Below are 27,160 nucleotides of genomic sequence, written 5' to 3'. Positions count from 1 at the left end.
CCCACATGCTGGTTTTCTTCACGGTCCTCGTCCACATGTGGGAGAGCTTGTTATTTTATCCTCACAGCTACCTCAAAGGTGACAAGGTATTATTACTCTTATTTTCAGATTAGCAAATCGAGTCTCAGAGATTGCACAGGTGGAAAAATGCAGAACCAGCATTAACTCTCCCCTGTTGGTGCAGAGCCCAGTGGCACCACCAGATTGTGCTAGGAACGTGATGCCCTCTCAGTGTCCCACAGAGGCTGCAGCGGCCAGAATCCAATGTTGATGCCCCCACACTGAGCGTCTGTGACTCAGTCTGGTGCATCAGGGAGGATCAAAAAACCGCACCACAAAATTGGTGAGATCCTGTGCAGAGTTTGTTCGTTGGCCTCATCTGTGTCGTGGTGAGGACAGCACACTCCTCAGAATCCTCTGCCGGAGGGAGGAGCCCAGCACCTCTTCGTTTTCTGTTTGAACCTTGGTCTCCTCAGGTCCTCAGGCGAGGCCAGCGCATTGATATGAGAGGCACTGACCACCACGATGACACACGAGGCCTGCTTTCAGTGGCGTCCTTTCCGATTTCTTCCTACTGCTGGCCTTGACAATCCACGCGTATGGATTTGCCCTGGGATGCCAGCTCACACGGCTTCTCATCCAGCTTCTCTGGGTTCCTTAGATCAGCAGCCCCAACCTTTCTGGCATGAGGGACGTTCAGCAATTTTTCCATGAACCGGTGGGTGGGGAATGGTTTCCGGATGATTCAAGCGTGTTACATTTATTGTGCACTTTATTCCTATTGTTACATTGTAATATATAATGAAATAATGATGCTACTCATCATAATGTAAAATCAGTGGTAACCCTGAGCTTGTTTTCTAGCAACTAGATGGTCCCATCCGGGGGAGATAGGAGACAGTGAGAAATCATCAGGCATTAGATTCTCATAAGGACCGGCAACCTAAGACCCCTCACATGCGCAGTTCACAATACGGTTCACGCTGCTATGAGAATCTAATGGCACTGCTGATCTGACAGGAGGCGGAGCTCAGGGGGTAATGTGAGTGATGGGGAGTGGCTGTAAATACAGATGAATACAGGGTTGGGGACCTCTGCCTTAGATCATCTTTTAGGAAGCAGCAGATATCCCCCCAAATCGGCTTTGACCCATCTTCCCTCTGAGCCACTCAGGCACCTGCGTTCTTCTTTATACAGCATGGTCATCATTTGTAGATGTACATTTCTGCCTTCTGGATTTTCAGCTTCATGAGGGCAGGTGCTTCTTCAAAATCCCATCCTCCGGTAGAATGCCTTTTACAGAGAGGGGTCACTTAATAACTATTTAATATGCTCCGTTCAAGCTGGGTCTGACTTTTGAGCTAACTGGAAACATGAGGCTTTATTCTGAAAGACTGGGAGCAAGAAGGCGAAGACAATAAAATACTGAAGTTAAGGGTTTCTAAAATACATTTAAAGTGGTGCAACTAACTTCCACAGATGCCAGATGAATAAGTGAATGAAATGTCTGTCGCTCAGATGCTGGATGAATGAGTGAATGAAATGTCCATCTCTCAGATACTGGATGAATGAGTGAATGGAATGTCCGTCTCTCGGATGCTGGATGAATGAGTGAATGAAATGTCCATCTCTCAGATACTGAATGAATGAGTGAATGAAATGTCCGTCTCTCAGATGCTGGATGAATGAGTGAATGAAATGTCTATCTCTCAGATACTGGATGAATGAGTGAATGGAATGTCCGTCTCTCGGATGCTGGATGAATGAGTGAATGGAATGTCCGTCTCTCGGATGCCAGATCTCTCAGATGCCAGATGAATGAGTGAATGAAATGTCTGTCGCTCAGATACTGGATGAATGAGTGAATGAAATGTCCATCTCTCAGATACTGGATGAATGAGTGAATGGAATGTCCGTCTCTCGGATGCTGGATGAATGAGTGAATGAAATGTCCATCTCTCAGATACTGAATGAATGAGTGAATGAAATGTCCGTCTCTCAGATGCTGGATGAATGAGTGAATGGAATGTCCGTCTCTCGGATGCTGGATGAATGAGTGAATGAAATGTCCGTCTCTCGGATACTGGATGAATGAGTGAATGGAATGTCCGTCTCTCAGATGCTGGATGAATGAGTGAATGGAATGTCCGTCTCTCGGATACTGGATGAATGAGTGAATGGAATGTCCGTCTCTCGGATACTGGATGAATGAGTGAATGGAATGTCCGGCTCTCGGATACTGGATGAATGAGTGAATGGAATGTCCATCTCTGGGAGAAAATGTCCCATGGAGAGTTGTGTTTTCCTTTTATATTTAAGCTTCGCATTGCGGGCTCTGAAACGGGATTTCCATATTTGCATGGAAGATTTAGGTTCTCTGTTCTAAAAGAGTAGGACCCTGTTTTCTGCACCTGAGAAAGTCCAGGCTTTAAAATGGAGAAATGATTCTTTAAAGCAGGCTTGAGTCTGTAACCACTCTCCCACCTGTCCCCAGTGACTTTCAGAATTGTGCAGGCTCTCCAGGCACTGGGCTTTGTTGCCAGCGCTGTCCTGTCTTCTGTTCAATCTCATTTCTTCCTGTGTGCACCTCCCATTAAGAGAAAGCAAACACGTGGACACCATTTATTTTCTCTTGGCCTGTTATTTAGAAAGTGTGTGCTTTTGAGATTTTTGGTTTTTTTTGAGACAAGGTCTCACTTGCCCAGGCTGGAGTGCACTGGTGCACAGTCATAGCTCACTGCAACCTCCAATTCCCCGGGCTCAGGTGATCCTCCCACCTCAGACTCCTAAGTAGCTGGGTCCACAGGTGCACATTTATTGTGCACTTTATTTTATTACACCACCACACCTGGCTAATTTCCCCCCACGCCTGATACAGACAGAGTCTTACTGTGTGGCCCAGGCTGGTCTCAAATCCCTGGCCTCAGCAGATCCTCCTGCTTTGGCCTCTGGGATTATAGGTGTGAGCCACTGCGCCTGGCCTTGCAAATCTTACAGCTACAGAATTATGTATTTCAGAGGCAAAACTTCCTTAATGTCTTCTCATGCCATGCATTATCTCATATAGTCAGAGAAGTATTTAATCAATATTATAAGGAGAAATTTTAAATATGTTAATATTTGAAGAGTGCTTTTCCCTGTTTTGTAAATGGTTTTTGTTTTAATCTTTTTCTTCTGGCCCAAACCCAGTAATTTATTAAGAAGAAGCATAGACCATGACTTTAACCCATTGAATCTGCCTGACTGGTTTTCTAATGTGTGAGCTACTTGGTATCCACAAAGACACTTCGTGTGCCCCCCCCCTTACACCTGGGCTCCTTGCACCTGTGCAAATAGCACTGCTTCGTGGAAATCAAAAGAAATAAAAAACCCCTGCAATTCTGAGTTTTCTTTTTAAAATAAAGTCACTCGATGTCCAATTGATTGCATTCTAAATTTAGCAAAGTACTCTTTATCTCGAATTAGTTTTAAGACTCTCAACCGAGTTCTTTTAACACATAGTGAATTCTTTGGAATAGGAATATTTATTTTTCTTGAATGGGCTGTTTGTTAATGAACACAACTTAGTTAAAAGCTTATTTTCTTACCTGCACTGTCTCCTGCGAAATTTAATTGCTATTAAACAGGAAGTAGGGGAGAAACATACACATAACCTGTGTGTTCTCTTATTCCTGAGAAATCATACTTCCATTGTTCTGCACCAGTAAATTATCAAGAATTATGGTCAAATTCCAAATGCCTGGATGCTGGCCACTTTTATTTGAGAAAAAATGTCGAGGCTGTCTCTTTTCCTTTAGAGAAAATGATAATTACAGCATCTTCCTAAGTCCTCAGCATCTCCTCACTTAGGGGTTCAGGAAATACATAGAGACCACCCCTTAAACATAAAAATTAACAGGATTTAGGTTATTCCATCTTTTCCTCTACAGTAGAAGACAGCTATGAATAGGGCGGGCCCCTGTGTGAAACGAAGGCACCTGGGGCTCCTCCGAACACACGGCAGGTTCACGTTTTCTTTCTGGTTTTCCCCCCTTTCTTGGGTACAAAGCTGCGCTGCTCCGGCCAGCTGTGTGCTGCGAGAACGAGGCTGCCGAGATCCTCAAGTGCTGGGGGGGCGAGGAATGACTCCGAAGCATTTTATAAGATCCAGGCAGCATCTCAGCGGGTGGAGGAACTTCCCAAGGCACAGCACCCGAAGGCCATGTCTCCCAGGAGCCGCCTGCCCTGGGGCGCCCCCCACCGCTGGAAGAGCTTGGGCAGTGCGTGTTGGTGAAGTGAAAAACGTGGCTGAGACTCATCCGTGGCAGAATTCAACTGAATGTATTTGTGTGCCGGCTCTGCCCTCTTTAAGTAAAGCACACAATTTTGCAATACCCTGAAAGGCAATGATCTGTTTTCACTCGCCTCTTAGCTAAAACAAACCTGAATCGTTTCAGCAGGTGAGCTTATTCTCAGGAAAATTAGAGCACGCTGTTTGAAACGGAACAAACGTGAAAAATAGCTAGCTCTGAGATGGCAAAGGCCCCGCCACCTCCGGGTGCTGCTCACCTGTCCCTTGGCTCCAGCCTTCATCCCCAAATCTGGGCAAGGCCACTGCCAAGTAGCTTTGTGAGCTCCAAAACACACAGGCTCACCTGTTCTTAGCCACACCTGCCGCTGTCACAGTCCTCAGGTCGGGAGCTCTGAGGACCCTGCCTGGATTTCTGGTGAGGTCTGGGGCTCCCCACGGGCCATCCGGCCCCTACAGCATCTTGTGTGCCCTCCCTGGCTTTGAGTCCAGCTTCGGCTTTTGGCTAATCTCTATTTTTAGGGTTTTTTTTAAATCACTGTGAAGGTTTAAAAAAATTGTATGTGTAACATTGGGCAAATTATTTAAAGTTGATAAATTTTCATTCAGGAAATCACAGGTTATGATTCCTTCCACTGCCCATCAAGGTCACCGTAGTTCCTGCAAAGTTTGGGTCAAGATTTATCTTCAAGATAGCACAGCACAGTTTTAAAAGAACTGAGACTTAACCCACAGTGGTGCTGACAGCTCTATGTGACAATAATATACAAGTGAGTGTAATTTCCACGGCCAGCCTTGCCGAGTTAGCTCCACTGACACAGCCCGCCTGGCGATCCACAGCACCGAGGGTTACCATGCTGATTAGCTGGGCAAAGCTAACCTTTAAACAGAGCCAGCTGAGATGCAGACTTCAAGTCAGAAAGTTTCTTAGCTTCTCAAGGAATGCACCATCCTGAGTTGGTGAATTTCTTTTTCCTCTCTAACTGGTAAAGGAGCATGCTGATGAGGGCCCCCCAGCTTCTGCTGAACCTCAACCCTATCTTCCCGCTGCTCAAACTGGAAGAGGGATTGGAGCAGCACTCTCTTTATCCCCACCAATATCGCTGGACGAACAATGCCACATAGCCCCGCTCACGTGCACACCACACCCAGACGGCCATGTACTACCGTAGCCTATGTTCTGCCAGCCACAGCTCTGCACGCTTCTTTCTTTCTTCTAGTTAATGTATTGTCTCTTCTGAATCAGGGAAAACACCCCCTGGGGCAGGTGATAGTCTGGGGACCAAAGGCCTCTGACAATCCCGTTTGTCCTGGAACACAGACGCTTCCTCAGGGTCACCTTGAGCGTCCCCTTGGTGTCTGGTGTTTCGTCTGGCTGATGGAGGCCCGGACAGGACTAGTGGCCGGTCAGGAAGTGGCAGGACTTGTCCAAGGAAAACACGCGGGGCCAGCACGCCCAGATCAGAGGCTTCCCTGGGGTCCGGCGAGCTCTGAAGCGTGTGTCAGGCTGTAAAAGAGCAGGAGGGAGATCAGGGGCCTGGAGCTGCCGTGGGAACTGCAGGGCACACATGGCCATTCGGCGATGTCTGTGCCCTGCAGAGAGTGTTCCTGTGCCTTAGGCATTTTCAGAGAAATACACAAGCTTCCTCTGGGCCATGAGGTCACTCATTCATTCAACAAACATTTATTCAAAGAACAATAGTCCAAGTGAATGCAACCTAGTCCAGTTGAATGTAGAGTTCATCTGTATTTGGAGAATGTAGACGAAACTGTGTGGCACCATTTAAATCAGGAAGGATTCCCTCCCAGTTCCAGACAGTGGACATTCCTGATACTTGTCACTTCCAGAAGAATGGTAATAATGTGGTGAATGTGGAGGCAAATTCGTCAGTGAATTCACAAATTAAAAGGAAAACATTGCTACTCAGACTTTTAGGGGTGAGTCAGGCACACGTGCATCCCCTTCAAAGACCAACGATTCACATGTTGTTCTGTGTCAGATGGCCGATGTTGATATAGAGAACGTCCAAATTAGCTAGGCTTTTGAAACAGATAATGGCTAAAATGTTCAGACGTGCCTGTGATGCTTCTGGTAGGGGTGAGAACCGGGGGTGCGTTATCCCTCAAGCTTTTATTCCCTGACCGTGAAGTGGCCTGGGGCAGCCTTCTGTTTTCTGCTGCTCTGAAGAATGTGTCTTTAAATTTGTCTGGCTTCTTTTTTTCTTCTTTAAGTTTTTGAGAGTCGATCAAGATAAAGACAAGGATTGTAGCTTGGACTGTGCGGGTTCGCCTCAGAAACCTCTCTGCGCATCTGATGGAAGGACCTTCCTTTCCCGTTGTGAATTTCAACGTGCCAAGTGCAAAGACCCCCAGCTAGAGATTGCGTATCGAGGAAACTGCAAAGGTGAGCTACTGTTTGATCATTCATCCAAAGATGGGGACATCCGTCATCAAAATGAATGCAAACATATTTTCATACTTGATAACGTTTTACATTTACAAACTCGAGTTTATGTTGGCATTTTTTTCACAGCATGTAAGGAAGAAGAGTAATTTCTATGAATTTTAAGAGCAGAGTCTTTTTTTACTTATCTAATATTCTTTTCTTAGAATGCCTTATTCCATTGAATAAGGAAGAAATTTATCCAAATATTTCAGTTTTTTCCCCAAAGTCTTCTAAAATTATTCTCAGTAAGATTTCTTATGATTCTTTCTCATTTTTCTTTTTAGCAAGTGGGATGTGTACAATAGCATGTGTGCAGTTTTCAGTGATTTTTTGGTGTTGATTTTGTACTCTCAATTTTCAGTTTTGCCAGTTTAAGAATTAGATGCAGAGTTAAGAGTCTAATGCTTAGAGCTAAAGATTGAAATGCTTCCTACATCAATGAAGGGTTTGACTCAGCAAAAGATGCTGATATTTCAGAGTTATTTTCAGAAAGAGATTTACCTTCTTTGTCATATTATCTAGGAAAAAAGACCACAGAGACTAAAAGTGCCTTTGAGATGATGTTCTGCATCATCTGGCAATTAGCTTCAACAGTCCTCTTAAATGAAACAAGACAGCAACCACACTGCAAACCAGCACTATGAGTGCCGTATCTAGACCCATGCTTACCCAGGTGTTGAATAAGCTTGTTCTTCCTTTCATAATGCAATATAATACCAGGTAAACAGATTTCAGTTACTTTTGCAGACGACAAAGGCAGAATTTTGCCATGTTCTTTAGGCCTGAGAGTTCTTCCTACTGATGTTACGAAGACATTCCTGTACACAGTCACAAGGATGTTTCACTCAATGCCAGACCGTATGTCCAACAGTGGTCCCATAACGTTATAATGGAGCAGATGTAGAGACCTGTTGGATGGCACTTGATATTGGCATTGAGATCAAGTAGGGGAAATGACTGATGTTCAGTAATGATGCCGGGACATTCTGTTTTCCATATGGAAAGATAGGTATATCAATGAAGATGTATATATCACCTAAGTGTGTGTAAGTATACTCTATGATGTTCACACAATGATGAACTTGCCTAAAGGTGTATATTAGTTTGTTCTTACACTGCTAATAAAGACATACCCAAGACTGGGATGTTTATAAGGAAAGGGGTTTAATGGACTCATAGTTCTGCACAGCTGGGGAGGCCTCAGGAAACTTACAATCATGGTGGAAGGGGAAGCAAACATGTCCTTCTTCACATGATGGTAGGAAGGAGAAGTGCCGAGCAAAAGAGGGAAGCCCCGTATAAAACCGTCAGATCTCGTGAGAACTCACTATCATGAGAACAGCATGTGGGAAGCCACCATGGGGGTTAAATTACCTCCCACCAGGTCCCTCCCATGACACGTGGGGAACTACAATTCAAGGTGAGATTTGGGTGGGGACACAGCCAAACCATATCAAGGTGATTTCTCAGAATTTATCCCTGTTATTAAGAAACACGTGACTTTACCCAGATTTAGTACTCTGAAAACAAGGAACAGCATGAACTACCTCTGGAGCCCCGGTCTTTGCCCGGTGGCAAACCCAATCCCTGTGCATTTATCCGCCTGCAGTGTGCACAGACTCCTGATTTAAAGGTCAGACTCCTCTCCACATGCACCTGTGGCTTTGCCCATGACAAATGGCTATTCATTATCAAGGATTTTTTTTTTCTTCTGAAATTACAGTTTGTTCAAAGTCAGAGTAGTTCAGGATGCAGCATTTAAAGGCTACACAAATGCCAGGTATGGGGCACGGTAGGTAGGCAGGTAGATTCTCCAGTAAGAGTCCCTGGGAAGATGATTTTATTATACATCTGAGGGCACAAGAGAGAATGGTGCTGTGGAGCTTAAAGTCCCATTCTGGTTTTGCGGTCAGATGCTCTTTCTAAAGTGTTTATCACATAATGGTGTTATCCTCCCCTCATGCTGGGGGAGTCATGAAGACCCCGGAGCAAAAGCCCACTCAGAGAGTCCTATGAGGACCAACAGGAGGGCCTGAGAGGGAAGTAGGTGGAGCCAGGCTGGCAGGGCTGGGTGCTGGATCCCGGAATTTTCGTGACTATGGAAAATGGAAAGACACAAGAAGTCATGGACAGAACAGGGATGCATGAAAATTGCCATTCTGCATGGTGCATGCTTCCCTGAGCTCACCAAGCTGCCCCATCCCAGCACCCACCTTGGGCCTTTGTCCAGGTGTGCCAGGCCCCAGTGTTACCAGCACAACTGCAGTGAGTCTTGCTGTGCTGAAACCCTGGCGTGCTTTAGAAAGGACCACAAATGGAGGGGTGAGCTACTTTCTTTTTTTTTTTTTTTTTTTTTTGAGACGGAGTCTCGCTCTGGGGGTGAGCTACTTTCAAAGGGGAAATGGAACTTTAATTCACTCATTAACCTCAATATGCTACTGAGATTGCAAGGAACAAAATGCAGTAAAAAAGTATTTGATTTATACTTTAAATAAATGAAGTGCAGTGGCAGTATCATAGCCGGATCCCAAACACAAAGTTTAAAGATGCTGACGTGAACTTAGTGGGACAGGTGTAGCAAGCACCACAGCAAATGGCCTGGGCTTGTCGTGGGCCAGCTCATGGAACCCACCCCAGGCCTCAGGATCCATTTCAGAAAGCTGGGCTCTGGAAGCAGCTCATGGGGACTCTGGAAAACCACTTTCTATGGCCTGAGGTAATGCCAGCCCCTTCTAGAAACAGCTAATAGCTGGTGATGATGCTACCCATTGACCCTCCAGTGTACCTGCCCACTGAGGAACTGACTCCATCTAACTTTAGCCCAAATAGAAAATAACAACACTTGGAAAATGTGTGAAAGAGAAAGAACTATATATATATATATATATATACACACACACACATATATATATTTTACTGTAGTAGAAAAAATAGTTTAAAGTTATTTAAAATACAGATGTGAAATATCTTTCTGTGAAAAAGTCCACAAAAATAAAGATAACATGATTAAAATTGAAAGCATTTGACATTCTTTCACTAATTGTATACTTGTATGCACTATCTACATTAAAACACACGTTGAAACTTTGACTATAGCAGCAGCAATAGCTGCTCCAGCTTTCTTTGTGGTGTAGGGAAAATAGAATATACCATTTAAAGTAAATGATGTTCTGTAAATGACTGATTTATTTTTTTCCCTAAGCATCCCTTCTTATCTCAAGGAAAAGGAAAATAATTTGTTGAATCTAATGTACCTGAAGTTCTATAGTTCTATATCACTATTTTGTCCTTATACGCTTTTTTTTTTCCTCAGTAGACATTTAGGTTTCAGTAAACTGTACATTATTTTAGTTTTAATTCCCTTGGTGAAAACTTGGATGAAATATCTTCGATTCATTTAATGGGAGACACAGACACACACAAATACACACACACATACATACACACATACACACTCACATAAACACACACACAAACTCTTAGTTTATTCAAGTGGACCACTGACATTTCCTGAGCAGCTTGGTTCTATGTGATTCTAAAATTTTATGATCAATTTGCTTCAACCTGATTCTTTTAATAAGTCCTGACATTTACTTGATATTGACACATTTGGTAAATTGGCATTTTCTTCTTACTGAATGATTCCTCGAAGAGCAAGGGGGTTGAGAGTGAGTCTACACTGTTCTTCATCAGATAACCTCTCAGGGAGCTTGTCTCTTCATTTGATTCAGTCCAGCACTGGGTTCCCCAGAACTCAGGGACTCTAAGAATCTTTGTCCCTGGCAGCATCCTCCAGATGGGAACTGGCTGGCCTGCTTCTAGCACTGGAAACAGTTTCATGTGAGATTTTCAATAGGATCCCGGACGCTCCCAACACCCAGGCTGTCTTCAGACCCTCCTGTGAGGTGGACAGCTGGGGCCCTATGGGGTGGCAGGACACCTCTCTCCACACAAGGGCCAGCCATGGGGCACACAGTGGTGTGCACAGGGCACCCTCATGGGCGTTCTCCAGAGCCTGGTGGTGCCTACTTTGTGGGGTCATAAGCATAGGACCCCAAAGTGCTGCTTCCCTAGCCTGCCCTAACACTGCAAATTTGTTTACCCTGCATCTGAGAAAGAACAAGTCAGTCTGTTTCTTTGGAGATCAGCTACTCTTTTAAGAAGCATCTTTCAGACTCAAGGACACACGCCCACCAAGAACAGTGCGCCTGCTTCCACGTTTTGCTTCCTTGCACCACCAATGCTCTACTGCTAGAAGTCTTGCTTCGTTGGCTAGGAAGGACAGTGGTACCTTGGACAACTGTCCAGGGATAACATGATTTCCAGCATGCTTCACCCATGATACCACATGGCCGTAGGTTATGGAAAGTCAGCGTGGAGCCAGGTACATGGCTTGAAGGAAGCATATTCTTCTCTCCTTTGTGTCTGACCGATGTGTGTAAGATTCACACTGGAGAAAGACTCAGATGTGATTTGATGCCTTGGCTGTAGTTATAAATCTCAGTTATCTGTGCTGAGAAAAGAGAAACAATTTAAGAATAAATTTAAATATCAGATGATGTACTCATCACAGAAGATTTTAGAAGTGATTACCTATAAAGTCTCAGCTTGTGGAAACAAGTGCTGTAGAAGTGGGGAGGTCACAGCACCTCATTAATCTTGGAATTTCATGTCCCCTTTTCTTGCCATGTTCCCTTAGATGACGCCAGTTGGATATTCCATTGAAAGGCTGCGAGGAAGCTTCTGCTGTAGCTGTAGCCTTTGAGGAGGAGTGTGAGGGATTTCTTAGACAAAGGAGGGAGGATGGTCGGTCCATCTCTCTGGGTGGAAGCTCGTCATCTGTGACCTTCTCTGGCTCGTGGGTTTTTCAGGTGTCTCCCCAGCATGTGACTTCAGATCTTTGCCATACCCAGCTGCAGGGTCAAAGTGACATTCTTTTCGGATAGGGAGAACAAATGTCAATTAAACACAGATGTCCTTTTTGGTAATATCCTCATTAGTTTGTTTGCACCTGCATCTAAGCCAACTTTTCTGGATGATTATTTCAGTGGGAATTCTCATTTATGTTACCAAAGTAGTTTTATACCATACATTTATGACACACAAAAAAATATAAGGGAGCAGTAGGCAAAAATAAAATGTACCTAACCAAAGTCGGTCTCACTTAAATCAAAAGGATTCTATTGGAAAGAATGCACAGGCACCTGTAGTCTTCAAAATCTCATGTGTGTGGTGCTGCAGATGCCAAGGTAGCAAACATTAAAATCAGTCTGAGGAGAGATTGTTCACCGTGCATTATAGACCTTGAAATAACTGGGTGTCACGCTTCTCTGATAGTCTAGATTTGCATGTGGGGCTGGGCTCGGAGAGGCTCTGTCTGCTTTCCATCTACATGTTGCCTCCAGTTAAGTCTGTTCCCTGCTGGAGGCTGCCTTTAAAAAGGGGCCTCTGCTTCCCATCTGCAGGTGGAGTTTTCCTAAAGTAGCAGCCTCGCACCTGCATCCTGGCTCATGATGGAAGAAGGGCCTCTCCCTGAGGGGCTGGCTCCTTCCTAGACCTCGCCCTGAGGGGCCGGCTCCTTCCTAGACCTCGCCCTGAGGGGCCGGCTCCTTCCTCTAGGCTGTCATACTGTCAGTCACTTACACACTCATCCCAGCATGCAACCTGTCCCAGTGCTGCAAACGCAGCAGTCGCGGCTCCTGGGGGGCAGGAGCAAAACACACTGAGCCTGGGAGGGGTGAGAACAGACACAGGGCTTGGTGTCTACTGAGCAAATTGTGCTTCTGTTTCCCTCTAAGAGCATAAATATTGCACATTTCACAACGAAACTCAGGTTGAGACTTTTTTTCCCTGAAGGTAAAAGGGGGAGCCCAGGATTGTCCCTTTAGGTCATTTGTGTAACACAAATAAACCTCTAAGTTTTCTCCATGTGATTCCTGGAGTGGGCCTTGGCTGGTGTAGCACAGTGTCGTCTTGGCACATGTGAGGCTGCTGCTGTCTTTAGCATTTTGGGGGCACTTTTACATTTTTGGTGGGTGACAGTTCTGTAGGCCTGTCTCTTTTGGATGTACTATTTGGAAATAACAATTAAAATAGTTTAATCCATATTTAATTAAATTCGATTTAAATGTTCTGCACACTTCACACTGTGATCTAACCATTGACCCTGAATAGAACTGCAGTGGTTTACACCGATGCATTTTTCTCATATTTTCATAGAAATTTGTGGAGTTTGTGTTTTCAGAACTCTGCAAACACATTAATATTTTTCTTTTGATCTGAGACTTTTGGGGCTGTCTTTCTTTTCAACAAAATCTCTGGCATTCCATAGAAAAGCCAAAAAAAAAAAGAGAAAAAGTCAAATGCCAGAACTTGGAACTATTTTGAGATTTCTGGAAACACGTATTGGACAAAAGCAGCTTCCTTGGAGATCTGAGGACCAAGAGCTTCTGAACAGGCGAGTCCGAGTGAAAGAAACATGGTGACAAAGGCTGTAACATCCACCCATCGCTCTGCGCACCCATCTCCGAGGCTGCACAATGACCTCAGCAGCCCTTGGAGAGCCGGTGGGACTCAGCCAGCACCTGGCACACAGGAGGCCCACGGCGCCGGAAGTCCACAGGTATCACAGTCAGATTCGAATCTCCACAAGATGAACACACATGCTGTTATTATTAAGATTATTAGGCGGCAGATCATGAGGTCAGGAGACCAGCCCGGCCAACATAGTGAAACCCCGTCTCTACTAAAAATACAAAAAAAAAAAAAAAAAAAAAAAAAAAAAGGAAAGAAAACAAAAAAATTAGCCGGGCGTAGTGGCAGGTGCCTGTAATTCCAGCTACTCAGGAGGCTGAGGCAGGGGAATCCCTTGAACCCGGGAGGTGGAGGTTGCAGTGAACCAAGGTCGTGCCATTGCACTCCAGCCTGGCGACAACAGTGAAAGTCCGTCTAAAACAAAACAAAAACAAAAACAGATTACTGCTACGATGAGGTTTAGAGACTGTTCTTTCCATTGGTGAACGCCACCCCCCGAGTGATACACACATAGAAGTTTACTCCCTTGGCCAAGTGATGGTTGTAACAGGAGCCTAAGTGTCGGTTTGGGGGTTGCTTATCCAAGTTCGCTGCGCCATGACAAGGCGTTTCGTGTCAGCACTTCCCGGGAAAAGCTCCTTTCTTCAGGATCGCCCCAGACAGTCGGCTGTGAGGCCTGGAGACCTGTCTGCAGCTGTCTCTCCCGCATTCTCTGCAGCTTTTGCAGAGCTGGGGCGGGGTGGGCACCACTGTGATCCTGTGGCCGGTGGCGCCGTGGCCTGGCTGTGAGGCCCCGCAGGCGTTTGGGGTGGCAGCTTCCCAGGCCTTCTCAAGCTGCCTCGGGCCTGCTCCTGATGCTTCCAGCGAGGAACAGCGGGGCAGGAGTGTCTCCAGGAGGAAAGCCAGGCGGCCTCCCGCCGGATGTGGGTCGAGGTGCAGCTCCTTCCACTTCCCAGCGTGGACCTGAGGGGCTGCCCCTGCCTGGGGAGCAGCTTTGCCATCCTTTCAATCAGCAGCGAGAGCTCTCGGGCTCCGAGGCCAGGCGCTGCCTAAGAAGCCGGAGCCATGGGCATCTCACACTCCAGAGGAACCAGGCCTCCCCATGGGGATCCCTCCGCGCGCTCCGCTCCTTCCGTGGCAGTTTTCCTGAAAGCACAGCAGTAGTCCCTGCGGCCCGCAGCTGCTTCTCAGCACCTGCAGGGAGGACCTGCCTTCTCACCTGGGCCTGGGCAGGCTCCCCCGGGTGAGGCGCTGGCAGCAGCCACGTGGGAAGCCCCTGTGTGGGTGAAATGCAGGGTCCTGGGCTGTGGAGGAGGCCTGGGCGGTGGATGGCGGGCTCTGCAGGTGTCCCCATGCCCAGCCCAGCTCCGGACTCTCAGAGCCACGAGCTGAGGGCACCGGAGCACGAGCCCGGGCCAGGGCGCTCTGTCCTGGCATGTCTAGAGTGAGGAGTCGGCTCAGAGGAACCCGAAGAATTCATTCTCTCTGGAGGTTTTCCCATCACGTGAGTGTTTCCATCGAGCTCTTCTTTGTACTCAGCGACCTAGAAACAGGCCAGAGAGCTCCGCACCCGCCCGTTCCTTCGAATTCCACGGGCTCGCCTTCGCCTTCCAGGAAGCGGGAGTTGCGACGTCCCCATGAAGCTCCTTCATCCCTGCACAAGCGCCCGGGGACGGAGTGTCACCTGGCTCCCATCGGGCGCACCAACCTGCTCATTTTCCTCAGAGAGACAGGCATTTCCCCAAAGGAAATCTATGCGGGGGTATGAGTGTGAAAGTGTGAGTGTGTGAGATTACGTTTCTGTTGTGTGTGTGTATGCGTGAGGTTGTGTATGAGTGTGAATGCGTGTTCATGTGCATTGAGTGTGCATGTGTGATGTGTGATTGCGTGTGTGCTTGTGTGTGAATGTGCGTGTGTGCATGTCTGATTGTGAGTGGTGTGTGAATGTGTGCGTGTGTGCATGTCTGATTTTGAGTGTATGCTTGTGTGAGTTCACGTGTGAATGGTTTTGTGAATGTATTCATGTGCTTGTGAGTGTGCGTGTGTGTGTGCGTGTGTTAATGTGTGAATGTGCATGAGTGTGCATGTGTGAGAGCATGTGTATGCTTGAGTGTGCATGTATGTGAGAGTGCACACGTGTGTGTGAATGTGCGTGAGTGTGCATGTGTGAGAGTGTACGCTTGTGTGAGTGTGCATGTATGTGAGAGTGTGCGTGTATGTGTGTGTGAATGTGTGTTCATATGCATGAGTGTCCGTGTATGTGACTGTGCATCTATGTGTGTGTGAATGTGCATGAGTGTGCATGTGTGAAAGTGTGTGTACGCTTGTGTGAGTGTGCATGTATGTGACAGTGTGCATGTGTGTGAACGTGCGTGTGTGCATGTATGAGACTGTGTATGCTTGTGTGTGTGAATGAGTGTTTATGTGTGTGCATGAGTGTGCATGCATGTGTGAGTGTGCATCCTTGTGTGAGTATGAATGTGTGTTCATGTGTCTGAGCATGCATGTGTGTGAGAGTGTGTGTATGCGTGCATGTGTGAGTGAGCACAAGTGTCTGTGATTCTGTGCCCTGGGCTTCTGGGCCAGGTGCTTATCCCTGGCTCCACCCTTTCCAGGTTGGATTTCCTTTCTGCAGAGGCAGCTATCAGAAGCAACTTCAATCGGATCTGTGCTTGTGCCTTGCAGAAACTCTACCCCGAGTATGTTTACCTTAACTCGCTTATGGTATTTTAACACGTCTGATGTTTGGGAGCGTCCTCCTCACAGCCTGGAGTAGACATAACAGGAGGTTCAGGGCCTTCAGTCTCGTGTGCAGCCGTGATCAGAAACACAGCCGGACGTTCCTGGAATGTTGCACATCCAAAGGACCTTTCCTCGGTTTGCTTTAGCGGCACCACCAAACCCAAGGCACCGGCTCATCAGAGGAGCAGGGGCCTCTCCGCACAGCCTGTGGAGCTTCTGCCCTCTGGAAGGCTCTAGTCAGCCTTCCTGCAAAGGATTTGGTGACCATTTACACAATCATCCATTTCGATCTGTTGAAAATCACTGTTATTAATTTTCATAGAGATGGGTATGATCTGTGGTTTCTTGTATAAATATTATAAAGGCTGTCTGAATACTGTAATATAGTCTTGCAACGGTTTGCAGTTTCTCTTTCTCTTTACAGTTTGGCAATCTCAGTTACATATTTAGGGATTTCCTATTGTAATTTTGTTTCTGCCTTGATGCATTTAAAAAGAGAATACTTATGTAAAACGAAAATGTCGTTCCTGTCTCCCTTAGCTCTGGAATAGTGTCGTTCTGGTTATGGTCGGGACGGTCGCATGGATGTACTAGTCTGTGGCTGTGGGGATGCATCGTGCTGCTTTTGCTGACTAAGGGCTGCAGATCACTGGGATTGGGAGTGCTTATCACAACACTTCCATCTATATTAGGATATTAGGATGGAAAAGAAAACTTCAGTTCTGCTGGACAGCATTGCAGCACAGCATGCTTAGTTTTTCTGACTCTGGCCTTCAAAATTACGGGTGGGTAAAATACTACAACTTTTAAAACACAGTGTCTGCCTTCATTTGATGCCAAAATCAATAAAAGCCATGCCACTCTGAGGGCTATCATTGCCGTGGCCACTACAAAGGCACCATATGTGTCCTCTGCCTGGCTGCCATTTGCTCGTTCAGCCCATGGTGTTCCCACACCAGCCCCGTCCCAGCCAGCCCTGCACTGGGTCATGGGGAGATGGTAGTGGAAGCTGAGCCTGAACTTGAAGTGTTTACATGGCCATGGCCATAATCATAGCCATTCAGTGACCTTGTGAGATCCAGAGTCAGAGCATCTGTTGACCACATATCCAGCTAGCTGCTCCTTCTATATCGGTGAGTGAGACACCACAGTAATTACCTGTGTCCCAAAGTTCTCTGCCTATTGCAGTAGGAAGCTGAGCAGCATCAAAATCTTGAGGCATCATCTCTGGTGTAGACAAAGCATCTTGGAAGATTAACAGAAAGAGTTACTTTGATTCACTTTTGCCTAGCTTAGTGTGTTTATGTTATTCTATTCTGTTAGAGACAGGAGTTCCTGAAAGAGGAACTCTCTGGGCTTAGGACTACCAAATTCAGCATCACCTGTGAAGATCGCTGTTTCATGGCCCTGTTTTGAAGTTTCCTCAAAGATCCCTTTTAACTGTTCCTTTTCATTGTTGCTCTCCAGAATTCTCTGTAAAACGTCCGGCAAAGCAGCCTCTGCTGATTCTTGCCTCATCCTGTTTTGAGAGATTCTAGCAAAGTAGGGAATCATCTGCTTCCTGTTTAAAAGAAAACACTCATCATAAGTAACCATTACAAAACACTGCTATTCATTTCTACTTTGTAGTGAGCATCACACTTAACGGTTTCCATAACATATCTTTTTTTTTTTTCTTTTGAGACAGCCTCACTCTGTCACCCAGGCTGGAGTATGGGGGTGTGATCTCAGCTCACTGCAACCTCCACCTCCCAGGTTAAAGTGATTCTCCTGCCTCAGCTTCCTGAATAGCTGGGATTACAGGTGCTTGCCACCAAGCCTGGCTAATCTTTGCATTTTTAGTAGAGACGGGGTTTCACCATGATGGCCAGGCTGGTCTCGAACTCCTGACCTCAGGTGATCCACCCGCCTTGGCCTCCCAAGGTGTTGAGATTACAGGCGTGAGCCACTGCGCCCGGTCTCCATGACATATCTTGATACATAAACAAGCTTGCGATCTGATTGTAGCCAATTTTATTTTGTAACTGAGAGAGAAAATATCATCAAACAGGTAGAAATAAATTGCTCCCACAATTAACTACCATTAACCAAAAATTCATCAAAATATTTCTGTTAGGGCTAGGCGTGGGGGCTCATGCCTATAATCCCAGCATTCTGGGAGGTGGGAGGATTGCTTGACAACAGGAGTTCAAAAGAAGCCTGGGCAACAAATCAAGACCCCATCTCTACAAAAATTTAAAAATTAGCCAATCAGGGTGGTGCCTCTCTTCCCAGCTACTGGGGAGGCTGAGGTGAGAGGATTGCTTGAGCTCAGAAGGTTGAGGCTGCAGTGAGCTGTGATGGCACCACTGCACTCCAGCCTAGCTGACAGAGACGCTGTCTCTAAAACAAAACAAAACCTGTTGTTAGTGATGCCTTGCTAAGCAACGATGAATTCTTTATTTATAACGTCCCGGCTCTGCAGGTAGGAGGAAAAATTTTCTAAAAATATATGACAGAATTCACATCAGAAAGTTTTTCTTTGGTCTAGTAAAAAGAGACTACATTCTTCAATTAGATTAACAATTTTATTTAATTAAAGTATTAATATTATAATTTCCAGCTGAGTTTTTTTTTTTTTAGGTAGATATTTATTATAGTATTATAATACTATGAGCCAAAGTACTATGAAACCATTTCATCCCAGTCAGGTGGTTACATCAGTTTAAAAAAGACAAAATAAATTCTGGGTGGATAGGGGAATGGAAACACTTGTCTCTGTTGGCTGGACATACAACGGTTTAGCACTGTGGCAGACGGCAGGCACTCCCTCCGTAAGTTAAATGCAGAACTGCCATGTGAACCATCATTTCTACTTTCTACCCAAAAGACTTGAAAACAAGCATTCAAACAAAAATTTATATCTGAATGTTTATAACAGCATTATTTACAATAGCCAAAAGATCCTAAGTGTTCATCCATGAGTGAATGAATAAACAAAATATGGTCCATCTCTACAATAGAATATTGTTCAGCCATAAAAAGGAACATAGCTCTGAAACATGCTGTAACATACATAAGCCTTGACAACAGGGAAGCCAGACACAGAAGGATACCTCGTGTATGACTACATTGATGCACCATCTCTGGTGTTGACATACGTGAACTTACGTACATGAACCTTGAAATCATCATGCCGAGTGAAGGAAGCCAGACACAGAAGGATACCTCGTGTGTGATTACATTGGCAGGAAATGCCCAGAATAGGCAAATTTGTAGAGACAGGAGGTAGATGGATAGTTCTAGGGGTTGCGGTGAGGCGGAAATGGGAAACGGCAGCTTAAGAGGCACAGAGCTTTCTTTTGGGAATGAGGAGAATGTTCTGGAACTAGGCCGAGACGGTGGTTGCCCAACACTGTGAATGTGCTAAATGCCACTGAATTGTTCACTTTAAAAATGGATAAAATGGTAAATTTTATGTTATGTGTAGTTGTACAGTAATTCTTTTTTTTTGAGACAGAGTCTTGCTCTGTAACCCAGGCTGGAGGGCAGTGGCGCGATCTCGGCTCACTGCAACCTCCGCCTCCTGGGTTCAAGCGATTCTCCTTCTTCAGGCTCCCAAGTAGCTGGGAACACAGGCGCCTGCCACCACGCCCGGCTAATTTTTTTTTCTTTTTTTTGTATTTTTAGTACAGACGGAGTTTCACCATATTAGCCAGGATGGTCTTGATCTCCTGGCCTCGTGATGCACCCGCCTCAGCCTCCCAAAGGTTTGGGATTACAGGCGTGAGCCACCGTGCCCAGCCGTCATACAATAATTTAAAAAATTATGTTGCTTATGTTCTATGGATTTAATAATCAAACCATTAAACATAAAGTGTTCAGAGTGGAATCTCAACAAGGCCATTACACAGATAGGGCTCGGCTTAACTTTTAACTCAGCAAAGAATCATACAGAGTAAAAATACATTAAGGTGAGACATTGATCATCATCTGTAAATAAGGTTTCCAGGGGACAGTGTTGAAGCACCCTATTCCATTCTTTCAAAGCGATTAAAAAGTTGGAAAGTTGGAAACAGCATAATGTTGAGGATGTGTTTAATATTTTGATGTTTACAAAGAGGGGCATTTAATTCAGTCTAAGATGTGTCTGTATCAAGCATATATTGGCTTAGAGTGATATTGAGAACACATGGGGGCCATGACTATTTCTGAGTGCTCATTCCCTGGCGATTTTGTGCCTCTCGATAGAATGGACCTTATCAGATGCTATTCGGGCTCTTCTCGGTAGTAAAGATCTTGAACCTGATTTAACATGAGATATCCAGAATAAGGAATAGCAAATCTGTGGAATAAGCCGCAACCCTGTAGCAGTTTTACTTCGTAAGATGACTGCAGGTTTATTTTGAGTGATGATTTATGTGGGCCCTGTAATTTCATGCTAAGTCTTAATTGTTTCCTATGACTAAATAGTCTGCCATAGGCTAGACATAAACTTGGCATTTAATATTCTATTAAATCCAAGAGCTGCAGATTTCAGAACTATCTGACCAGTGGCAAACGTGAAGTCTTTAAAAGAAGTCCACGCCAAGAATGGAGCCCACAAGGAGTTTGGAAAACTTAGCTTTCTTGGCATGTTCCATGATGGCTCAAATATTAGAACTAATTTATAGCTCCATCTGTACCTCATGGAGACCTCGCAAGCTGGAACTCATATCACTTTTCCTTTTTAGACAGTCAAAACCACAGGTTATACTAAAAAACGAGGACAGAAGTCCAGCAAAGCAGTGATTTCTCCTCAGCTAAAACACAGACTGCATTAAAACCACATGTTGCTGAGTGCTGGCTGGCCAGGCCAGACTTTAGAATAAGGCTGAAGGCACGAAGCTGGGATGGATGAAGGAGCGTTTGCTCAGATGTGTAGGCCCTTAATGCTCCATGCAGCATGTGGCTGGTGGTTCTGCAAAAGCCAGAGAGGAGTCACATAAAGGCCCTGGAGCTTTGTTAGAGGCAGAGCCTGTAGGAGTCCACTGTGATGGGTGGAGCCCAGGGCTGGTAATCAGATCGCATTTTGCCATAGCCAGAACTTTAACCACTAGGGAGTCAAAAAGTCACCATCTGAAGACGGAAAGAACAACATTTGAAGAAGCGTCCTCGGAGTTGAGAGGGCCTTTGTGCTCTCTCAAGATGTAGGCACTTGTGATTTAAATCTGGAAATACTTTTAAAAAAGGAAAGCCATTTTTTCAAGTTTTAAAATTCAAATGAGCTATATTGTGTGATGATTCCAAGAAGTAAAACATGCATGTGTGTTCTGCTTCAGGGGCAGGCAGCCCATGGCAGCCAACATGGCATCTTCTCCTGTGGTGGGAGGCTGTTCTTAGGATCTGCTTCCGGGGCAGGTGGCCCATGGCAGCCATCATGGCGTCTTCTCCTGTGGTGGGAGGCTGTTCTTAGGATCTGCTTCCAGGGCAGGTGGCCCATGGCAGCCATCATGGCGTCTTCTCCTGTGGTGGGAGGCTGTTCTTAGGATCTGCTTCCGGGGCAGGTGGCCCATGGCAGCCATCATGGCGTCTTCTCCTGTGGTGGGAGGCTGTTCTTAGGATCTGCTTCTGGGGCAGGTGGCCCATGGCAGCCATCGTGGCATCTTCTCCTGTGGTGGGAGGCTGTTCTTAGGATCTGCTTCTGGGGCAGGTGGCCCATGGCAGCCATCATGGCGTCTTCTCCTGTGGTGGGAGGCTGTTCTTAGGACAAGCCTTTTCCCCCTGGGGGCACCAAAAGGCGGGCCTGGTTGATGCTGGGCTCACAGCTTTTACTCCCTGAGCTGGAAGGCTGAGAGTAGCTTCAGTAAGCAACTGACTTTGTGGTCCTCACGTGTCTTAACCTGGCCCTGATTGTGCAGGTTAGCGAGAAACAAGGCCTGTTCGTGGCACACACGGATCCTGCATTAATGCTTTTCAAGTCTCTGGAAGTCTAAAGATTTTTCCAGTTTTGCTCTCCTTGGGGTGTCTTCTTAAGTAGTAGCAGCGACATTGCGCCTTCTGTGAAATCTCAGTGTTGTTGGGACGGTGGGATGTGGAGCATCTGGGGCAGAGGACGAGGCTTTCTAAGAAAACCCAACCCTTTTATCCACGTGACGGTTGGATTTCCATGTGAAGGTGGAAGAGGCAGGACGGGAAACAGAAAAGGGACAAGCCAAGTTCTCCTCTCAGGCTGGTCTCAGTGGGATGGCGCCCTGGGCTGCAGCTGTGGTTGGAAGTCCCACCCCGTACATCCTAAGACCCCCGCCCCTCAGTCAGTTCCCTTTGGTCTGTTTTTAACGGTGACATCTAGCCCTGCCCACCCTCTGCATCTGGACTTGATCCTGGTGTGTTCAGGTGGACGTCCTTAAATCTGAGGACAGCCTGCCTGCGTCCCACCGGACAGCTGGCATTTCCCCATTTTCAGAAAGCAGGGGCCATCTGTTCCCCAGGGATAAGCTATGAGGCCTTCCTGGGCCTCAGTGTTCTTACTCACTCAGTGTGGAGAATGGTCCTGCCCTTCCCGCCCCTGGGCCTTGCATCAGATAGGACCAGGACGGCATGTGACAGGCATCTGCCCTTCTTCTGGGGCTCCCTTTGCTGAGAGCTGAGCTGCCTGAGAAGCCCCTTCCAGCCTCCAGATCCTCAGCACTCCTGCCTGACTCATGCCTTCGCATTTTTCAACGTTCCTATCTGTTCCATCTTCTTCCCATTGCATAACCGCTCCTCTGCCCTGTTCTTCCCTACAGACGTGTCCAGGTGTGTGGCCGAAAGGAAGTATACCCAGGAGCAAGCCCGGAAGGAGTTTCAGCAAGTGTTCATTCCTGAGTGCAATGACGACGGCACCTACAGTCAGGTTACCAGCCTTGCTTGGGAGGTTCTGCACCTGGGCAATTAGGGAGAGAGATATGGAGTGGGTGTGGGGAGAAGGCAGGTGAGGGGGAGCCAAACAGAAGAAGCAGCAGATTTGTTCTCTGGGGAAATCAGCCTTCTGCATTTTAGAAGTTAATTCATGATGAGCCTACTTGACATAAATAGACACATAAATGAAGTGTGTGTTTATTTCTTAGTTGGTGCAGGCATTTATATCATTGCTGCTGTCATTCACACTTTCATTACTATGAGTTTAGCACAGGAAGCTTCCTTAGTGAGGCCAATTAGACCATGCTAACCTGGCTTGCAGCTTACAATTTAATTTTAGTTTGATTTTAATTACGGGGAGCACACACTAAAAGTCGTGTCTGTGCCAAGAGTGAGCTCCGGGATCCTTCATTCCAACCTGACGGGCCCACAGACATGGAGCTGAGCCAAGTCAAATTCCTGTTGTCAGCCAAAGGCACCGTTGAGAGAGTCACCCAGCTCTCCGTTTTGAGCGTGTCAGTGCTGTTATTCCTTATTAAGGAAAAACAAAGTACTAACATGCAATGCTAACTCACACAGGGGCAGGAAAACAGCATGGGTTCTGCACTTGGACATGCCTGTGGCCCATTGGGTGATGATGTGAGTTCTGTGTGTTTACATCATCGTTTGGCCTTTGAGAGACAATGAGGGAGAGAACAAGAGAGAGACAGAAAGAGAGAGAGAGGAACTGGAGCTGAAGGAACTGGCTGCTCTGACTGTGGTTGCAAGGGGAGTGGGCGATGCAGGCTGCAGAGTGAACACTAAAGAGGCCGAGGTTGCTCTCCTGGCTCTGCAGTGGAGAGCTCCTGACCTTCCCGGGCCTCAGTTTCCCCATTCATAAGATAAGGGCTGGGGCTCCATCTGGAAGGTGGTGAGGATTAGTGACTTCACAGGTAATGTGTCCAGCACACACTAGCAGTCAGTAAAGTGCTGATTTGGGCCCCTTTTGTCTTTAAAACCCTGGGGTGAAGACTTGCACACTTTCTTTACCAAGGACTCAAATGCAGCCACAGAAGTAGCTCTGGGTATCCCACGACCCCTGCCTGAGCCAGTGCCGCAGAAAGCAGAGTGGGCCTCGCAGCCGTGAGGCGCTGTGCTGCGGGCCCGGGAGGGCTCACCTGTCCTGTGCTCTCTCGCAGGTCCAGTGTCACAGCTACACGGGATACTGCTGGTGCGTCACGCCCAACGGGAGGCCCATCAGCGGCACCGCCGTGGCCCACAAGACGCCCCGGTGCCCGGGTAGGTCTGACGTGCCTTTCCAAGTGGAAGGCTTTAAGGGAATTGGTTTGCCGTGTCTTCTAATCATCTTCCCTGGGTTCACTTATAATTCAAAGGGAAATCCAGTTTGGGTGACATCGTGAGCCACAGTGGGAATAGATCTCCTCACTAACAAAGCCTACGTTTTAGGGAGCCGTTGTTTTGAAGAGGGGAAGGGCGAAGCTATGTGAATGTATGCGTGTGACTGGAGGTCAGCTTGCTAAAGGAAGACGGCCCTGCATCTGATCATGATGGGTTACGATGATTCAGGTCCCGTAATTGTTTAAAATAACCACAAGGACTTGGAGTCACCAGTGGAAATGACCAAATGTTTTCTTTGGCCAAAAAAGTGAAAATTGCTAGTTTTGTATGTACGTGTTTTCAAAGAAAAATGGTTCTTTCTTCATAAGTCAATTTCAAAATGGTTTGTATTATTTTATTACTCGTAAGAGGGTTTGATGTACTAAAAGTAATAAAATTAGGAGTTTAAAAATCTGTAAAATATTCTCTTTCCCATTAGTTCTTTTTTTTTTTTTGCCAACCATGCTGTAAATGATTTATATCATTTTTATTTGAAAATAATCTGCAGCCCAAGTTTGATTAATCTGTGGGGCAGACTTTTCAGACCATCTACGAAGAAATGCTGTGATCTAGCCCTCCAGATTCCTGGATCATATGTGTTAAGACAGTCAAAACACATCATTATATAGCAATAATAAACTACAAAATGTCTCTCCCTGTTTTTCATGTACAATCTTGAAACATTTACATTTAGAGTTTACCTTTAGATTTTTTTCCTATTTAAGGGACAGGTATTTTTTAATCTGGAATTCTGTTTGTTATTCAGATATTTTTCAAGCTTCCTGAGCCGTGGCCCTGGCCAGAACTCATGGCCTCTGTGGGTTCCATGAGAATGAAGGGTGTCCACAGCCAGCAATGACATAAGGTCTAATGTTTCCAGTGACTGGCCGTGGGGATGCACAATGTGGAATTAAAATATGTTTATTTGTAAAAACTTCTTCTCCAGAGCCTAAATAGTGCTGGAAATATATCTTTAGTTGAGCTAACATGTATATCTAACAGTTCTGTTGCAAACTCATGGAGGAAATGAAACAGAAAAACATCACCAAGATTAACTGGGTCTGTGCGTGTCCCTCTTTCACTTTGAGAGACACTTGCATGTCCTATTTCCTTCATCCACGAGCAGCATTTTGAGGTGAGCCTTGTTTTACAAAGGAGAAAGCAGTAGGGGGTAGGGGCATCTATTTATGTTGTTTTAGTGATATCACCTGATTATTAAGGAGGGTCCCAAATAACTTTCTTAGAAAACATGTGCAAAATTGGCTGAATTTTGTACAATCTGCAAATAGTGGCTTCAGTGTACCGTTTACTCATGTTGTTGCTTCCAACTAGGCCTCAGTAACCTTTCACTGTATAGAAATATTCCTTTTGTTTTAACTGCCTATGTGGAATGTTTGGTCCAAGGAATGGACTGGGGAAGAGAGTAGACGGGCCTTTGTATATAGAAGTCTGGTGTTTATTGGGTAGCACATGCGCTGGGCAGGAAGCCAGGCATGTGAGATGAAAAGCTTCAACGCTGAGGGGCAGTTTCCCTGGGGAGATGATGCTGTCTGGGAGGGGGCAATGTTTCCACGTCGGGGTAGGGTTCCGCTGGCTGCACCCTTGGACCTGGCATAGCCAGCGTCGTTCTACCCCTGGTTCACCTGATCGGTGCAACTAGTGTATTCCACAGGTCTACAGAGTTATGGAAAAACTCTCTTAATCCTCAGCTGCGTTCCAGGCTTCCCCTCCGCACACATGTGGGCACGGGGGAGCCAGTGTCGTGTGGTGGTCACTTTGGAAGCTTTATGGAGTCATGGCAAATTACGGAGAGAATTTTGAAATTGAAGGGAGAATTATGGGGGAGAGAGGTGTTGGGTATACTTACCCCCCAAACACAAAGGATTTATCATCAGTGTTTGCATACTGCAATTTAACTTCTTCCTGGAAGTTAACACAGCCCTCACAAATGATGCAGAGAAGCAGAAAAGTGGGCATCACCTGTGAGATCGTGGTCAATAGCGCGGACCACAGCTGGGCAGCGTCTTGATCTGTAGGCACCAGGGAGCTGACCCTCTGGGCACACCCTCGGGGGTTCACGGAGAAGTCAGCACATACACAGAACGGCTAATCTGCAGCATCCACTGTCTGTATGTGGCGGGAGTACTTTTCACCAAGTTTACTAAAATTGGGTAAATTTCAGTATTTAATAAATGTTTTTTGCCCTCAAGTTTATACCGAGGTTACCATAGAAGTAGACTCTATAAAAATTTGAAAATCAGACAACGAGATTTAAAATGAGCAGTAGATAGGAGCTGTTTTTCGGAAAGTGCATGTTTGTGTGTTCATGAATAATACATGCAAACGTACCTTGAGGCCAGCCACAGTGGAGGGAAACAGAGGTCCACTGACTGGCATGATTCCTGGAGAGTGGAGAAAGCCCTTGCCCCAAAGCCTCCCAGCTCTTCAGTTGTCTCAGAATGATCTTTAATAGGAAATGGATTCCTTTATTTCATAATTATGTATTCTTAAAGCCATGAATGCAAAATACCTAAATTCCTATTAATCCATAAATTCCTATTAATCAAATAATATAATGAGACAACCCAGCAGAAAAATGGCCAAAAGTCTTGAGCAGGTGGCATTTTATTTATAAAGGAAAAAATCCTAATGACCAGTAAAGGCAGGAAAAGGTACATAGGATCTTCAGTCCCAGGGAACTACAAATTAAAGTCACAGAGTCACAGTGCAACTCCCCTCCACACCCACTGGTCTGGCAGAAATGAAGAAGCACGATTCTATAACTTGCTGGTGAGGACAGAGCTGTGGGTGTGGTGGGAACTGGTACTGCCCTTTGCAACATCAGTTTGCCCCTTTGCATGTGGGTGATTAAGATCCCAGCTCTTCCATTCCGGGAGGGAACCCAGGAGAAATGC

General features: G+C 46.0%; 1 protein-coding gene across 2 annotated transcripts in view; it reads left to right on the top strand.

Annotated features, from left to right (window-relative positions):
- Positions 1 to 27,160, top strand: part of LOC105487594 (SPARC related modular calcium binding 2) — a 218,206-nt gene that overhangs the window by 61,787 nt on the left and 129,259 nt on the right. For both annotated transcript variants that reach the window (XM_011751084.3, XM_011751085.3), the window contains exons 2-4: positions 6,521 to 6,692; positions 22,757 to 22,863; positions 24,047 to 24,146. In XM_011751084.3, the coding sequence (XP_011749386.1) occupies positions 6,521 to 6,692; positions 22,757 to 22,863; positions 24,047 to 24,146 (379 nt within the window). The remainder of the gene's footprint in view (positions 1 to 6,520; positions 6,693 to 22,756; positions 22,864 to 24,046; positions 24,147 to 27,160) is intronic.

This window comes from Macaca nemestrina, chromosome 5 (genome assembly GCF_043159975.1).
Source record: "Macaca nemestrina isolate mMacNem1 chromosome 5, mMacNem.hap1, whole genome shotgun sequence".
NCBI classification, from domain to species: domain Eukaryota; kingdom Metazoa; phylum Chordata; class Mammalia; order Primates; family Cercopithecidae; genus Macaca; species Macaca nemestrina.
This window is presented reverse-complemented; position numbering and strand designations above follow the sequence as displayed.